An 18229-nucleotide genomic window follows, 5' to 3' on the forward strand; every position below is an offset into this window, starting at 1 on the left:
GTTATTTGACCAAGTTCAAGACCATCCACCACATGCACCACCAGAGGGTGGGAAAGCCGAAACAGCTTAAGATGGAGAGTTCTGGTGAGAGATGACAACAATAAATTAGCTTCTGAGCCTGAGTCAACAAATCCAGATACTGAAATGGATGAATGATCGGATATTAATTTAGCAGAAATTGCATTCTGAGTAGAGGAGGAAGAAATGGAATTTTGACTCTCCTGCAAATCGGACTTGGACTGCACGGTTACACCCCTGACAGGACAACCGGCGATCACGTGACTTATCTGTCCACAATAAAAATACAATCCTTCCTCTCAGCGCCGCTGTCGTTCCTCAATTGACAGACCTGTTCTGGCCAACTGCATCGGCTCCTCCATGTTTTGAGGTGAAGAGTGGGAGATGGAGTGGCTGGAAGCTGAGGAGCAGGTCGGAGGTGTGGCAGATTGGCAAGGAGAATGTCAAGCATTGCGACGGGGACAATCCACCAGCTGACAGTCAGTCTGGATAGCCAATGCGATGAGCTGGTTGAGATCTTCTGGGAGGTCTACAGCAATGAGGTGGTCCTGGATGTCCTCTGCTAACCCCTGGAAGAACACATTGAGGAGTGCTGCTGAATACCACTCACCCTTCGTTACCAGGATGCGGGAGTCTATAGCATAGTCTGCAACGCAGCGGCTGCCCTGCTTCAGCCTCATCAATGAGCGTGCAACTTCATGCCCTGGAGATGTATGCTGGAACACATGCTGCAGAACTGTCGTGAAGGCATTATGGGATGTGCAATAAGCAGACTAAAGACTCTACTCCGCTGTAGCCCACGTTGCTGCTCGACCAGTCAGGTGAGTAATCATGAATGCTCTCGTTGTCCTTTCGGATGGAAACATTGACAACATGAGTTCAAAGTGTAACTCACACTGAGTGATGACGGGTCTGATGTCACCCATTTCTCTGGAGAATCATTCTGGTTGAGAGAGCTGATTGCAAAACCCTGGTACATGTACGGAAGCCGGTGCGGCTGCTGACGAACCCGGAAGAGAGGTGCCGGTAGCTGTAACTGGGCTGGCCTGATGATCCAAGTTGGACAAATGCTGCTGCATCTGAGTGCTTACTGAGGACATGAACGATTCCTGACATTTAGCCAGCTCGTTAATTCCGGAGCTAAGCGTGGTCAGCTGGTCCTCTTGAAGTGCTAGCTGTCGACTATGGTGGCGTCCGGCTCACTGACATGCGTGTGAATCTCTGTGGTTCAAAATGGTTTAGTGAGGTACTTAGCAGAGGTCGGTACACGTGTAGGCAGTCCAAAACAAGCAGTAGTACAAAAATCAGGTAGCGGCAGAGTCAGGTAAACAGGCAGGTAATCAAAACACAACGGGGCAAGCAGGGCTAGGAAAACACACGAACAGAGCTGGGAAGAAGAACACAAGGTGCATCGATTTGGCAAGAGACTAGTGCAATTACTGAACTTTACATACACCCAGGTAATGAGCCGCAAATTAGGAACGGGTGTGCGTGGAAAGCAACCGGAACAACGGTGTGGCCAGACAGAATGAAACGCCCACCACCAAGCACCAAGAGGAAGACAAGAGCGATAGGACAGAGAAAACCCAAGCAGGGAAAAGACCAGCAAGATAACTAACATGCAACAAAAGCCAGTAAAACAAAATAACTAAACAAAGCAGAACAGACTACCCATGACACAAAAATCCAAACCCTGACAATAACTTGTTGCATTTTGATCACATCTGCATTACTGTCATTAACTACCAACACCTCATTTAAAATTTGCTACATTATCAAGACTGTTTGTTTTGTCTGTGGATTCCCATTGCATGTTAGTGATTAATCTGCTTTATCCATACCATCTTAAATGTTAAAATGGACTACATTTATATAGCACTTTTCCATCTGCATCAGAAGCTCAAAGCATTTTACTATTATGCCTCACATTCACCCATTCACACAGACACACCGACGTCACGGTGCTGCAATGCAAGGTGCTCACTACACACCAGGATGAACTAGGGGATTAAGGACCTTGCCCAAGGGCCCTTAGTGATTTCCCAGTCTGTCTGGATTTTGAACCGAGGATCCTCTGGTCTGAAGCCCAACGCACAAGCCTTATCTTATACACATCCACATACAGGTATAGCAGTGGGTCTGTTATGTAAGGTACTCTGAGAGGCAACTTCAAATCATAGTTCACTTTTGTTTGGTTAATAATTTGTTCTTGACACCCATTTCAAATAAACACTCAGAAAACAGCTTTGCCTCTGACATACAGCAACCATGGAGTCAGGGAAGGGCTTGTGTGTCTGCATGCTGCTGGTGTTTTGTATGACTGGATATGGACACAGCGGGAAGATTTTAGTTTGGTACACTGAAGCCAGCCACTGGATCAACATGAAGCCTGTGTTGGAGAAGCTGAGCGACAGGGGACACCAGGTGACAGTACTGGTCCCCAGTTCTTCAATGTTTATGAACACCAGCGAGCCTTCTCGCTTCCGCTATGAATCGTTTAATGTCTCTGTCTCAGTGAAGGCCATAGAAGATTCCTTGGAAGAGTTCATTCGATTTGCTATGTATGAAATAGATCACATCAGCTATTTACAGATGTACCTGAGATTCATTGAACTTTTCACAGAGGAGATGAAGTACTCTTTGAAATATTTAGATGGTATGCTAAAATCAGTTGTGCGACTGCAGGAGGGAAAGTATGACCTTTTACTGGCTGATCCGATTTACCCTGGCAGCGAATTACTGGCAGATTTACTGGACATCCCCCTGGTATTCTCTCTGCGATTTACACTAGCCCACAACTGGGAGAGGTATTGTGGTCAACTCCCAACTCCACCTTCCTTTGTCCCTGCTGCTATGAGCAAACAGACTGACAAGATGACCTTCTCTGAGAGACTGTGGAACTTTCTCTTCTATGCCTTGAATGATGTTATAGTGAATCATGTTTTTTGGTGGCCGCTGGATAATTATTACTCTGAAATCAGAGGTGAGCATCTCAGTTGCTTATAAACCCAATTTTCAATGGCCTAATACTGCCATATTTAAATTATTCTGATTATTCTCTGCATTAGTATTTTTGTATTAGTTTGTATTTTTAGTCATTTTGGTCTGTGTGATATTTAATGCCAATTACCATTTGCAGTGCATCTGGAAAGTATTCACAGCACTTCACTTTTGCCACAGGTTATGTTACAGCCTTATTCCAAAATGGATGAAATTAATTTTTTCCCCTCAAAATTCTACACACAATACCCCATAATGATTGTTTTTTGTTGTTGTTGTTTTAGATTTTTGCACATTCATATTCACATTCGTATTCACAGCCTTTTTTTCACTGATCATCCTTGAGATGTTTCAGCAGCTTACCGAGTCCAGAGCACAAACCAAGCATGAAGACAAAGGAATTGTCTATAGACCTCTGTGACAGGATTGTCTTGAGGCATAAATCTAGGGATGGGTACAGAAATGCCAGACATAATGTTTGGAGGAAAACAGACACCATCCCTACAGTGAAGCATGGTGGTGGTAGCATCATCCTGTGGGGATGTTTGTCAGCAGTGGGAACTGGGAGACTAGTCAGGATGAGGGAAAGATGAATGCAGCAATGTGCAGAGACATCCTGGATGAAAGAGCGCTCTTGACCTCAGTCTGGGGCGACAGGTCATCTTTCAGCAAGACAATGTCCCTAAACCCACAGCCAAGATATCAAAGAAGTGGCTTCAGGACAACTCTGTGAATGTCGTTGAGTGGCCCAGCCAGAGCCCAGAACTGAATCTGATTTAACATCTTCGGAGAGATCTGAAAATGGCTGTGCACCGCTGCTCCCCATCCAACCTGATGGAGCTTGAGAGGTGCAGCAAAGAGGAATGGACAGAACTGCCCAAAGATAGGTGCACCAAGCTTGTGGCATCACACTGAAGAAGACTTGAGGCTGTAACTGCTGCCAAAGGTGCATCAACAAAGTATTGAGCAAAGGGTGTGAATACATGCGTTTTCTTAGTTTTTTTTTTAATAAATTTGCAAATATATATATATATATATATATATATCATGTTGTCATTATGGAGTGTTGCGAGTAGAATTTTGAGGGGAAAAATTAATTACTCCATTTTGGAATAAGGCTGTAACAAAACAAAATGTGGAAACAGTGTAGCACTGTGAATACTTTTCAAATGCACTGTAAAGCCCTGGTCCCACCGAATAATGAAAGGTGAAAAATGAGCCACATAGCATTGTTTGTTTTTTGGTACGAATCCATTTATTCAACAATCGTGGGAGAATAGTGGCTCTAAGAGGCAGAATATTCGGCTAAAGAGGCTCATCTGAGTGTGGTGCTATTTTCAAGAAGTTTAAAATTTAGCAACAACAGTGTGAGGTAGTTTGTGTATGAGGTACTACGAGAACAAACATGGATTTTAGAGGCATGTTTATAGTGAGGACGAGGCTGTTAAAAGCCCATTATCTGAGCACCTGGTGACTACGAGCACAGGACAAGCTATTTTGGACAGGCTATTTTGGTTGAGCCCTCTTGCGCAGTACAATTCCACCTGCTTTGTGAGTCGGACGCTGTATATAAAAACATTATATTATACGAGGTCTGTTAGAAAAGTATCAGACCTTTTTATTTTTTTCAAAAACCTGATGGATTTGAATCACGTGTGCTTGCATGAGCCAACCTTCGTGCGCATGCGTGATTTTTTCACGCCTGTCGGTTGCGTCATTTGCCATGAAAAGAGTGGCGGCAAAATTCACCGGCACGAAGCTGATGGCGCAGCAACAGTGCCTCCGTGTTGAAGTCTCACAGGACATGTGAGACTTCATGCCCAGCTCGTCAACCATTCGGAAGATTCAGACGGCTTTCGGTGGCTTTTCAATCATGTGACTATCCGAGAAATTGTGGATAAGCTGGACATGTCAGGGCATGTTACAACATGTCCTGTGAGACTTCATCACGGAGGCGCTGTTGCTGCGCCATCAGCTTCATGCCGATGAATTTCGCTGCAACTCTTTTCATGGCAAAATCTTCTGTCACAGTGGAATGTGCCGAAAAAGTGCTGATGTCCACCTCTTCCGCAATTTCTCAGATAATCACACGACGGTCCCACATCACCACAGCGTTCACTTTGGAAATGATCCGGTCATTTCAGCGTGTTGATGCCGCCCGGAGTGTGGTGCGCTCTCCACCGTTGTGCGGACGTCTTCAAACTGGTTGTACCGCTCCTTAATCTGTGTGATGCCCAGAGGATCGTCACCGAAAACCGTCTGAATAATCTGAATGGTTTCCACCTGGCTATTGCCCAGTTTGTGGCAAAATTTGATGCAGTCGTGCTGCTCCAGTCGTTCCGCCATTTCCTTGCAAAGAAAAAACGACGAGAGACTACACCCATCCTCACACAAAGGCTGCTTACAAGCAAATGACGCAACCGACAGGCGTGAAAAAAATCACGCATGCGCACAAAGGTTCAAGGTTGGCTCATGCAAGCACACGTGATTCAAATCCATCAGGTTTTTGAAAAAAATAAAAAGGTCCGATACTTTTCTAACAGACCTCATATTAAAAAATATTATATTAAATATTAACTCAGAATCATAAGCACACCACTTTAAGATTCTAGACATCTCTTCCAGTTCTTCTAAGATTTCAGTAAAGATTCACACATAAACTCCCCTGTCATACTAAATTGTTTTTTGCAATTTTTGGCAACTTATACAACCATAATTGGTATTCCCTTTCCAACAGTTCCTTCGACTTCCTTCCTTCCTTCCTTCCTTCCTTCCTTCCTTCCATTAGGGAGGGTGATGGTCTAGTGGTGTTGGGCTTGAGACTATCAGGTTTGGCTAATAGGACAGGCTGGACGCAAATGCAGCATGCAGGAACACAGCTCAGTGGAGTAAAAGCGTTTACTGGGTTAACAGGCTGGGGTCGGTACACGGAGACACAGAGCAACAGTATCAAAAGCATCAGGCTAAAAGCGTGGTCGAGGTACACAAGCAGGTAGTCAAAAAACACAATGAGGCAAACAGAGCAGGGCAAAAATATGAGAACTGAGCTGGAAAGAGGCACTAGGCACATCGATCTGGCAAACTGTGAGGCTTATAAAGCACCCAGGTGATTAACTGCAAATCAAGAACAGGTGTGTGGAGAAGCTCCCAGAACCGGGGTGTGACCAGACAGAGAGAAACACCCACCACCAAGAGCCAAGAGAGAGACAAGAGAGAGCAGGACAGAGAAAAGCCAACCAGAAAGACAGAGCAAGAGGCAGACAGAACACAAAAACAATCCAACAGACAAAAAACCTGACAGAGCCCAGAGGATGCTTGGTTCAAATCCCAGCCTGGTTGGAAAATCTCTAAGGGCCCTATTAATTTCTGTGCTCTGTCTTATCCATTGAGCTTAGGGCTCAATAAACAGAGAGAAAAATGGCAGGTTTCTAAAGTAATAGATTTGGCCAAATCTCCATTTATTTTAATCCTGGCAGTAGGATGTTGTGCAGTGCGGAGACTGTCTCAATCATATCGGAGTGGAAGACAAATGTGGCCATCACTTTATGTAAGAATTCCCATCGTACTGAGTCGAATGCTTTTGCGTGTCGAAACTTATTACAAGAGTTTCCAAATTGCATTGCCTGACATATTTCATAATCAAAAGTGCTTTTCTAATATTATCCTGCATCTGTTTTTGTCTAAAAAAAGCCAGTCTGATCTTTGTTTATGAGCTCTGGTAAAATTACCTCTCAATGTTTGCATAATATGGAAGTAAATATTTTGTCAACATTGAGTACACTCACAGGGCGGTAGTTTCCACATCCCAGTTTGTCTTTATTTTCCTTGGGAATTATAGAAATTATAGCCTCTCTCTAAGAAGGAGAACTAGTTTTTATTTCAAACACCCAGTTGAAAGTTTTTGTTAATGTTGGTACTAAATGATCTTGCATAATCAATAACCATCCAAATTAAATCCATCTGCCCCGGGGGCCATTCCATTTTTTTAATCTTCTAATCGTGGCTATAATTTCTTCTTTGGTTATATTGGATAATAGTTTTTGGTCATTTGTAATTTCAGGTAAATTTAATGTGGATTAAAAAAAAGAGTTAATTTCAGTCGGACTTCTTAATTGAGGTGAACATAATTTCTGATAGTACTCTTCAAAACAATGTTCTATTTTTTTCTAAGTTAGTCTCAATTATGTTTGTTACAGGATGTCAAATTTTATGAACTGCTCTCTCTGCCTTTTGTTTCCTTAATCGTTATGGCAAAAGTTTTTGAGTTTTTCCGCCAGTATCGTAGTGTTGCTGTTTTAAAAATGAGCCTTTTTTATATCCTGCATTTCTATTTCACTTATCTTCTTCTTCACTTCAAGTATCCTTAATCTAACCGAATCATGTAGACAAGAATGTTCTTTCCGTAATTCATTTTGTTTATTTTCAAGATCTAACATTATTTGTTTTATACACTTCTTTAAGGTAGAAAAAAATAGCAATTATTTTCCCCCAGAGCACGGCTTTTAAACTGTCCCACAATGTAACAGGTTATCATTGTCTTTGTACTCCAGATAGAATTCAATTTCAAATTTCAACTTGTCCTTGATTTCTTTATCATTTACAATATTTGCATTTAGCTGCCAGTGACAGTGACAAGTGACAGATTTACAGGATTATGACCTGAGAGTGAACAGACCTTGAAACCAATGTCGCAAGTTACCACTCGCAATATATCACTCATAAACATCAAGAACAGGTCTGGTGCACATAATGTTTACTCCAGAATGAGTGCACTCCAGAATAAGTGCACATAGTGAGTGTATTTTCAGTCTGTCGGGGTTTTTTCCCCTCCATATATCTACAATTCCCATTTCTCTCATATAACAATTGATTTTTTTAAACTAATTTTCTTTGGTATCAGGTTTATCATTAGAACTATCAATTTTTGCATTTAGGTGAATATTAAAATTGCCCCCACATATTATAATGCACTTGGTTCATTGTTATCATGATTTCAAGTATGTTTGTAGAATGACAAAATCAAGGCTGGGACGAAGACTTGCAAGTATGATGAACTGGCAGTGAGGAGGCAAACACAAAGGGCTTAAATAGAGCAGGTGGTGATTAGGAAACGAGACACAGGTGTGGGAGAACAATCTGGAAGGGGTGTCGCAAACAGAAGAGACAAGATACATGCATACCAAATCCTGAGCACCAGACAAGAGCGTGCAGTAAGACAAAAGCAAAGTGAACAGGACCCAACTCAAAGATGAACGTAAAACCACCGTGATCTAAACAAAATACCACCTAAGAAGAGCAAAATCCAGGTTCCAATAAATAAGAAATAAAATAAAGAAGACCCATCATGAAAGAACAAAGAATTAACCAGAAAACAAATGTAAATACTGAAAAGAGATCAACCACAAAAATAAAGGCTAAGACTAAACTAGAATGGAACTCACAAGTGGCAAAAGAAAAATAAACAGATAATTCAACATATGACTAAAGTATGACAAACAGTGGCACATGACTAAAGTATGATAAACAGAAAATAAATGATAAACAGAAAACAAAACCAGTGACTAAAACATTACACATAAAAAATCAAATAATAAATCAAATAATCAGAACCAAACTAAGATGCGACTTAACAAGTGACTAAAATAAAACAACTGCTAAACCAAGATTGGGGGAGACAGTGGATAAAGTAAAGGGAACAAATAATGACAGAAACCATAATGGGGCCGGAACATGACAGCGTCCTTCTTCTCAACAGCCGACATTACATGCAGTCTCAATTCCAAGGCAGTCAGATAAAAAAAAAAAACTGTTCTCACGATCAGAAGCATCAACCTCCACCATGTGAATTTTTCCTCGTTTTTCTTCCAGATGGTTTCCATGATTTTCCCCTCGTTTCATATGGATCTCTTGTATGCTTCCAATAACTCTTTTTCTTTTTAGAAAAACGGGCTGTGTGACCTGTTCTTTTACAATTGTGGCACTGTTGTTTCCAATAAAAGCAGTCTTTTGCATTGCGATTTGATTTACCACATCTGAAGCATTTGCCTCCCTCTATTGGTGGAGAGACAGCTACTGCATGCACCTCCCCGAGCATTTTCAACTGTTGGGATTCTCTTGCAACTGCTTCCATTACCAATGCTGTCTCCAGTTAATGCTTCATCAGTTAGTAACTTTCTCTGGAATGTTCTCATTAATAAAACCACACACAAGTCTGTCACGCAAAGCGTCTTGTAGATACGTGCCAAAATCACAATGTTCTGACAGTTTCTTCAACACAGCCACCACATATTGTGCGACACTCTCCCCTTCTTTCTGGCTATGTTTATGAAAACTAAACCTCTTCACAATTATGATGGGTTTTGGAGAGAAATGGTCACTGAAAAATTTCATCAAAACTTCATATGGTGCACTTCCTGGTTTGTCCTGTGCTAACAAAATGCGCAACAAAGCATATGACTTCGGTCCAATAACAGTTAAAAACGCTGCAGCATTTTTCACAGCTGAAACTTCGTTAGCGGCAATAAAATGCTCAAACTCCTCGACATACATCGACCATTGTTCCATGGCTTCAGTAAAGGCCTTGATATGACAGATGAACCCCGCCATCTCCCGCTCGCTTCTCCGTCAGCTTCGCCATGTTGGCCTTACAAGTGGCGCAGCAGTGGTTCATTAAGGCCCCTTCACACATAGTGTGAATATGTACAACTCCAGGGCGACACCAGTCAGAGCAGCTGGTATGTGTGCACCATGAAACACTGCGCAGACGGGCAGGCATGCACGATGCTGGTGCGATGGTTCATACAAGCGGGAACACTGTGCCACCAGCTGCACGATGTGGTGAGAACAAAAAAAAAAAAAACAAATAAAAAAACAAATAAATAAATGTGTAACCACATTGCGCAGCAAAAAATAAATAAATAAATACACTCAACAAAAATATAAACGCAACGCTTTTGGTTTTGCTCCCATTTTGTATGAGATGAACTCAAAGATCTAAAACTTTTTCCACATACACAGTATCACCATTTCCCTCAAATATTGTTCACAAACCAGTCTAAATCTGTGATAGTGAGCACTTCTCCTTTGCTGAGATAATCCATCCCACCTCACAGGTGTGCCACATCAAGATGCTGATTAGACACCATGATTAGTGCACAGGTGTGCCTTAGACTGTCCACAATAAAAGGCCACTCTGAAAGGTGCAGTTTTGTTTTATTGGGGGGGGATACCAGTCAGTATCTGGTGTGACCACCATTTGCCTCATGCAGTGCAACACATCTCCTTCGCATAGAGTTGATCAGGTTGTCAATTGTGGCCTGTGGAATGTTGGTCCACTCCTCTTCAATGGCTGTGCAAAGTTGCTGGATATTGGCAGGAACTGGTACACGCTGTCGTATACGCCGGTCCAGAGCATCCCAAGCATGCTCAATGGGTGACATGTCCGGTGAGTATGCCGGCCATGCAAGAACTGGGACATTTTCAGCTTCCAAGAATTGTGTACAGATCCTTGCAACATGGGGCCGTGCATTATCCTGCTGCAACATGAGGTGATGTTCTTGGATGTATGGCACAACAATGGGCCTCAGGATCTCGTCACGGTATCTCTGTGCATTCAAAATGCCATCAATAAAATGCACCTGTGTTCTTCGTCCATAACAGATGCCTGCCCATACCATAACCCCACCGCCACCATGGGCCACTCGATCCACAACATTGACATCAGAAAACCGCTCACCCACACGACGCCACACGCTGTCTGCCATCTGCCCTGGACAGTGTGAACCGGGATTCATTCGTGAACACCTCTCCAACATGCCAAACGCCAGCGAATGTGAGCATTTGCCCACTCAAGTTGGTTACGACGACGAACTGGAGTCAGGTCGAGACCCCGATGAGGACGACGAGCATGCAGATGAGCTTCCCTGAGACAGTTTCTGACAGTTTGTGCAGAAATTCTTTGGTTATGCAAACCGATTGTTTCAGCAGCTGTCCGAGTGGCTGGTCTCAGATGATCTTGGAGGTGAACATGCTGGATGTGGAGGTCCTGGGCTGGTGTGGTTACACGTGGTCTGCGGTTGTGAGGCTGGTTGGATGTACTGCCAAATTCTCTGAAATGCCTTTGGAGACGGCTTATGGTAGAGAAATGAACATTCAATACACGAGCAAGAGCTCTGGTTGACATTCCTGCTGTCAGCATGCCAATTGCACGCTCCCTCAAATCTTGCGACATCTGTGGCATTGTGCTGTGTGATAAAACTGCACCTTTCAGAGTGGTTTATTGTGGGCAGTCTAAGGCACACCTGTGCACTAATCATGGTGTCTAATCAGCATCTTGATATGGCACACCTGTGAGGTGGGATGGATTATCTCAGCAAAGGAGAAGTGCTCACTATCACAGATTTAGACTGGTTTGTGAACAATATTTGAGGGAAATGGTGATATTGTGTATGTGGAAAAAGTTTTAGATCTTTGAGTTCATCTCATACAAAATGGGAGCAAAACCAAAAGTGTTGCGTTTATATTTTTGTTGAGTGTACATGTCACCCACGGGATTCGAACCTGCACCTTCCAAAAGCCCTGACTGCAGTCAGAAACTTTACCAAGTAAGCTACCATCACTGTCCTGTAAAAACTGCTGAACACTGCCTCATATCAGGAAGCAAATGGATGCAATAAAGAAAAAATAAAAACAACGCACCATATAAAAACATTATATTAAATCCCTCTTATCAAGCGGGCAATACAAATACTGTATGATCCGTTTGTTCCTCTGTAGATGACCCATGGTCACTGACGTTCAGTCATGAAATGACATGAATGAGAAGCAGTTCGCTCGTCTCATTCATGTCCACATCTGCTGACGCGTGTCCCACTGGCCCGCACGCATCTTGCTGACAAGTGTGTCTTGTGGATGGCGTGCCGCAGGACACTGCATCATGTGGGAACAGAGCTCACCTGGGTGATATGACAGTCAGATCTCCTGCTGCTTGTTATGATCGTAGGGTCCGTTTCAACGTGGGGGCAGTCTGTCCATGTGCACGCCGTGCACGCTCACTTACTGCAGCATGTCACCACAGTGATATATGTTTTTATTTATGTCCACTTGATGACAGCAAACAGACACACGTGCGTCACAGTGGTCAGTTGTTAGTCCATGTCCGTCCAGACACAGTACTGTCCAGCCGGGATGTCCAGAATGACAGATTTCCACAGCCGCTTCTGTCATAGCCACACCTCCTGTCAGTTCAGTGCACAGCACACACCAAAGCCACACTCATGGGGCACTAAGACAAATTTCGTGAGTACGACAGTGATTGTCTGCAGTCTGTTGTTGTGCCAAGAGTGCGAATGGCCACACATTTTCTAAGTGCCATGCAAGCAGTGTTAGACGTTTGTCACGACAGGATTTAATGGGCTCGCACAGCGCACACTCTTGTCTTTCAGCCACTGGTGTGCGCAATAGTTGTAGCAACAGATGTACGAGGCGTTAGAAGCAGCTACAAAATTACACGGCTTGCAAACGATTCCTCCTTCATGCGCACTTAATGTGCAATTCGACCAAATTCGCACTATGTGTGAAGGGGCCCATAATCATTCAATCATCCTCATCGCCAGCTTGTTGTGCCTCATTAGTCCTAAAACAGAAGAATTACTCATATGCATAGCATCAATATGCTGAAGTTTAAGGAAGCCAAATGGACAATCTGAATTGTGTTGCAACTGGTTTATTCGTTGACGTACTGGAACAGACAGCAGCATGCGAATAGCACAACACACTGGTGTGGGGGAGTAATGGCCCTTTTATACCCTGATACATCATAGACCCTAAGCACACAGCTAAGGTGTCAAAGGAGTGGCTTCAGGACAACTCTGTGAATGTCCTTGAGTGGTACAGAGGAGGTGCAGAGGAATGGGCAAAACTATCCAAAGATAGGTGCACCAAGCTTGCGGCATCATATTCAAGAAGACTTGAGGCTGTAATTGCTGCCAAAGGTGCATCAACAAAGTATTGAACAAAGGGGGTGAATACTCATGTATATGCGATTTCTTAGTTTTTTTTTATTTTTTAGTAAATTAGCAAAAATTGCAAAAAGACTTTTTTCATTGTCATTATGGGCTGCTGTGAGTAGAAGTTTGAGGGGGGAAAAAAATAATTTATGCTATTTTGGAATAAGGCTGTAACATAACCCGTGGAAAAAGTGATGCACTGTAAATAGTAAGTCCCTTCAGCTGCTCCCTTGTTTACACTCGGTGTCACGACTGCAAATTGGAGGTGGATCTGCATGTTGAATTGGCACAAGTTTTATGCCAGATTCCCTTCCTGATGTAACTCTGTATTACATGGAGAAATGTGGTAGCAGTGGGGTTTGAACGTGGAACCTTCTGCACTGAAACCAAGTGCACTAACTACTTGGCCACCACGACAATATTTTGAAATCACTGCATTACTGTAGGTGCCCCCCACCGCCCCATGCCAAAGATACAGATTCTTTATATGTTATTTACATCTATGTCATAGGTGAAAATCTAGATGGCCACAATTCCCCTTCACACACACCTGCTCCATTTCTACTGGCCAACTATATGATAGGACACTATTAGTGACCTAATATCCACAAACAAACCTAACTTACAAAGTCAGTGAATTTTTAATGCTTAGCCATGCCCACAAACCTGAGTCACTGACTCTGCTAATTAGTGTTACACCTGCAAAATTATCCTGTCCATGATGCATGCATGTGTGAGAAAATAATATCATGGACAGTTTAGGTATGACCCAACCAGAACAAACCAGATGTGCAGAAAATCATCTAACTGTCAATACATGCTTTTTGAAAACATTTTTATTGTTCAGGAAAGTATATTAACATTCTAATTTAGCATGTGTACACTTGGTTTATATTGCTTTTCTGATATACTGTAATTATACAGGTAAAACAAAAATAATGCAAATATTGTCTGGATGGACATTATTTTTTCATAGTAATCAATAACTACTGCTTCAGTATCATGCTTCCTATTAACAACTGTTACAGATTATTTTCCTTTATGCTGAATCTTAGACTTTACAACCTTTACCGTAAACCTTAACACACAACATTACTCCTCTGTTCACGTTATGTCACAAACCTGGAGCAGCTATGAATCAAAGTTCAGTTTTACTGTATTAATGATTATCTTCCTCTGTGCCCTTCATAAAAGAATCTGACATGCAGCCACCATGGAGCTGAGGATGCGGTTGTGTGTCTGCATGACTCTGGTGTTTTGCATGTCTGCATATGGAAGTTGTGGAAATGTTTTAGTGTGGTACACTGATGGGAGCCACTGGATCAACATCAAGCCTGTGCTGGACAAACTGGTCGATAGAGGACACCAGGTAACAGTCTTGAAACCCAGCACTTCAATGTTCAAGAACAACGTGAATTCCAACTTCTACTTCGAGCCCTTTAACGTATCCTTCTCAATGATGTCTATGGAAGACTATCTGGAAGAGCTCCTTCACTTCTCCATGTATGAGATGGATCATATGAGCTATTTGCAGATTTACCTCAGATTCACAGATTTGTTCAAGGTAGAGCTGCAGTTCACTTTGAAACACATGGACGCTGTACTGAAATCAGACACCGTCATTGAACACCTAAGAAAGGGAAAGTATTACCTTCTACTTGCTGATGCCATCTACCCAGGTGGTGACTTATTGGCAGATGTACTGAACATCCCCCTAGTCTACTCTTTGCGTTTTGTCTTAGCCCACAACTGGGAGAGGTACTGTGACCAACTCCCAACTCCACCTTCCTTTGGTGCTATGAGCAAACTGACTGATGAGATGACCTTCTCAGAGAGGCTGTGGAACGTTCTCTTCTATGGCTTCCATGATGTCTTGTTGAATCATATTTTTTTGGAAAAACTTAGATAATTATTACACCGTGGTCAGAGGTAAGCAAGTCAGCTATATGGACCATTGTACTTTGCAAAATTCTTTATTTTGATACATTTCAAAACTGCTGTCCCTTTAATTGTACTATTGGCACTTAACATTGCTGCCAAGTGATCCAGGCCCTCTGAAGTATGACATATGAAGAAATTGATCAGGAGTGGTATTTATTGTTTCACATAACCATAGTAATTGCTGTCAATAAGCATAATACTTACCCAGTCTGGTAGCTATGGTGACAAACAAGACAAACTTGATGACCCAAATGAAGAGTTGACATAAGGAAGTTGTAGATTTTCTTTCATTCATTTTCTACACCCACTTACACCTATCTTTGGACAGTTTTGCCCATGCCTCTTTGCAGTACCTCTCAAGCTCCATCAGGTTAGATTGGCAGCATTGGTGCAAAGCCATTTTCAGATCTCTCCAGAAATGTTCAATCAGATTCAGGTGGCTGGACTCTGACTGGGCCACTCAAGGACATTCACAGAGTTGTCCTGAGTTGTCTGTTGCCCCAGTCTGAGGTCGAGAGCGCTCTGGAGCAGGTTTTTATCCAGGATGTCTCTGTACATTGCTGCATTCATCTTTCCCTCAATCCTGACTAATCTCCCAGTTCCTGCCACTGACAAACATCCCCACAGCACCATGATGCTGCCACCACCATGCTTCACTGGAGAGATGGTGCCTGGTTTTCCTCCGAATATGATGTCTGGCATTCTCGCCAAAGAGTTCCATTTTTGGCTAATCAGACCAGAGAATTTTGTTTCTCAAGGTTTGATGATAGTCATTCAGGTGCCTTTTGGTAAACTCCAGGTGGGCTGCCATGTGCCTTTTACTAAAGAGTGGCTTCCCTCTGGCCACTCTACCATACAGGCCTGATTGGTGGATTGCTGCAGAGATAGTTGTCCTTTTGGAAGGTTCTCCTCTCTCCACAGAGGAATGCTGGAGCTCTGACAAAGTGACCATCAGGTTCTTGGTCCCCACCCTGACTAAAGCTCTTCTCCCCTGGTCGCTCAGTTTAGACAGGCAGCCAGCTCTAGGAAGAGTCCTGGTGGATCTGAATTTCTTCCATTTACAGATGATGGATGCCACTGTGCTCACTGGGACCTTGAAAGCAGCAAAATTGTTTCTGTACCCTTCCCCAGATTTGTGGCTCAAGACAATCCTGTCTCAGTGGTTCTTTTGACTTCATACTTGGTTTGTGCTCTGATGTGCACTGTCAACTGTGGGACCTTATATGTAGACAGGTGTGTGTCTTTCCAAATCATATCCAATCAACTGAATTTATCCCAGGTGGACTCCAATTAAGCTGAAAAACATCTCAAGGATGATCAGTGGAAACAGGATGGACCTGAGCTCAATTTTGAGCTTCATGGAAAAGGGTGTGAATAATTTTGTACGTATGATTACTTCTGCCAACAAAGTTCGGCGTAGGTTGTTTTCACCCCTGTTTGTTTGTTTTTGAACAGGCTGGAACCCACAATTTTTCATATATTGTTATAAAACTTTTTACAGAGGATTCATATTCTGATAGGCACGAACTGATTGAATTTTCAAGGTCATAAGTCAAAGTCAGGAAAAATCTTGGAAAAACCCCTATCCTTTAACACTGAACTAATTTTCAAAGTCTGTCAAAAAAGACTGAAGTCCTTTCATATTTGAAAATGTTATGTAGGATTGTATGCTTTATCAAATGACAAAGTTTGATCTGGTGTCACAGACTGACCGGTCCCCCCCTAAAAATTGGCCCATCCTACCTTTGCTGTGCATGCGTCAATCGGGACCACAGCAGCTCATCTGAGACAGACTCTCTTCACCCAAAGCGATGAAAGGGAATAATGTGATTATTAATAATCAGATGACAAGGTAAAACCTCTTAAATCATTCTAAAGTCAGTTTTAGGCAGAAACGAGGCTATTTTAAGCAGAAATGAGGTGATAATCAGTGAGTCGCTACTGGCACTTTAATATGATGGAGGCGCAGTGAACGCAGCAGCTAGCAGCTCGTCGGGCTGCGGCGCTCTGATCGCTTCTTCTGTCTTTTATTATGAAATAATGCTGAATTTATGTGGAAATCATTGTTGTAAAAAAAGCTTCAGATATCTGTCGCTGAGATAGATGATGACTAGAGTGCAGTTTTAAGCAGAAATGAGGTAATAATCAGTCAACCATGGCTGACACAGAAATGCTGCATGTGCAGTGAAAGGCAGGGCGGACCGATTTTTAAGGGGGACTGTTCGGTCAGCAACATCAGATCTGATCATGATTAGAGATTTTGTAGCAATTAAATTTAACATTGAAAACCCCATTTAATGTATATTTTAGAATATATCTTCATCTAACATGTCCCAATCACTCTCATATTTGAAGGTGTAGACTGGTGCTCACTATCACTTGGCAGTTTGATCCGGATATGATCCGGATTGTGGATTTTGTGGACATTTGAATTTAATATTGAAAAGCCCATTTAGTGTACATTTTACATTATATCTCAATCAAAAGTGCCTCAATCACAGTCATTTATCTGTTATCAATTTACCTACACCACCAAAATTGGATGGAGGTTCCAATTTTATGCCTGTTTTCCAGTTATCAGTTGGAAACCAAGTGCCAAAAAGCAATGACAAATTGTACATAGCAAAAACAACCAATGTACTATGAAAATTATCTGAAAAAGAATTCAGAAACTGAAAAGGTTGGAAAAAACCCTGAAAATACCAAAAAAAAACAAAAACAAAAACAAAAAAAAACTGATACAAGTGCATGAACTAAATTCATACAGTAGTGTTCAGAATAATACTGTAGTAGTGCTATGTGACTAAAAAGATTAATCCAGGTTTTGAGTATATTTCTTATTGTTACATGGGAAACAAGGTACCAGTAGATTCAGTAGATTCTCACAAATCCAACAAGACCAAGCATTCATGATATGCACACTCTTAAGGCTATGAAATTGGGCTATTAGTAAAAAAAAAGTAGAAAAGGGGTGTTCACAATAATAGTAGTGTGACATTCAGGCAAATCACACTATGATTTTTAAATCATTAATTTGCATTTTATTGCATGCAGTACATGAACTAAACACATGCTCCTGACATTTGATTACATCTAATTTAGCTCATGAAAAGCCACTTCTAACAGGACTTGACCTTGAAAACCTTTTCAAAGTTAAAAATTTGTGGAAATGGAAACTAGTGTTGGTGGAGGTTTGTGCTCTATGAGTGTGTGTGTGTGTGTGTGTGTGTGGGGAGGGGGCGGCGCTGAAGCCTATCCCAGCA

The 18229-nt window shown here is 42.3% G+C and overlaps 1 protein-coding gene across 3 annotated transcripts in view; it reads left to right on the forward strand.

Annotated features, from left to right (window-relative positions):
* Nucleotides 1–18229, forward strand: part of LOC117511000 (UDP-glucuronosyltransferase 2A1-like) — a 45147-nt gene that overhangs the window by 16987 nt on the left and 9931 nt on the right. The window contains exon 1 of one of the 3 annotated variants that reach the window (XM_034170932.1): nt 2257–3001. The exons of 1 other annotated variant lie outside the window; for it this stretch is intronic. In XM_034170932.1, coding sequence (XP_034026823.1) covers nt 2287–3001 — 715 coding nt within the window. In that variant the 5' untranslated portion in view covers nt 2257–2286. Of the gene's footprint in view, nt 1–2256; nt 3002–14337; nt 14395–18229 lie in introns of those variants that run through there. One more of the 3 variants, XM_034170934.1, reaches the window with a different exon arrangement.

Source organism: Thalassophryne amazonica, chromosome 5 (assembly GCF_902500255.1).
Source record: "Thalassophryne amazonica chromosome 5, fThaAma1.1, whole genome shotgun sequence".
NCBI classification, from domain to species: Eukaryota; Metazoa; Chordata; class Actinopteri; order Batrachoidiformes; family Batrachoididae; genus Thalassophryne; species Thalassophryne amazonica.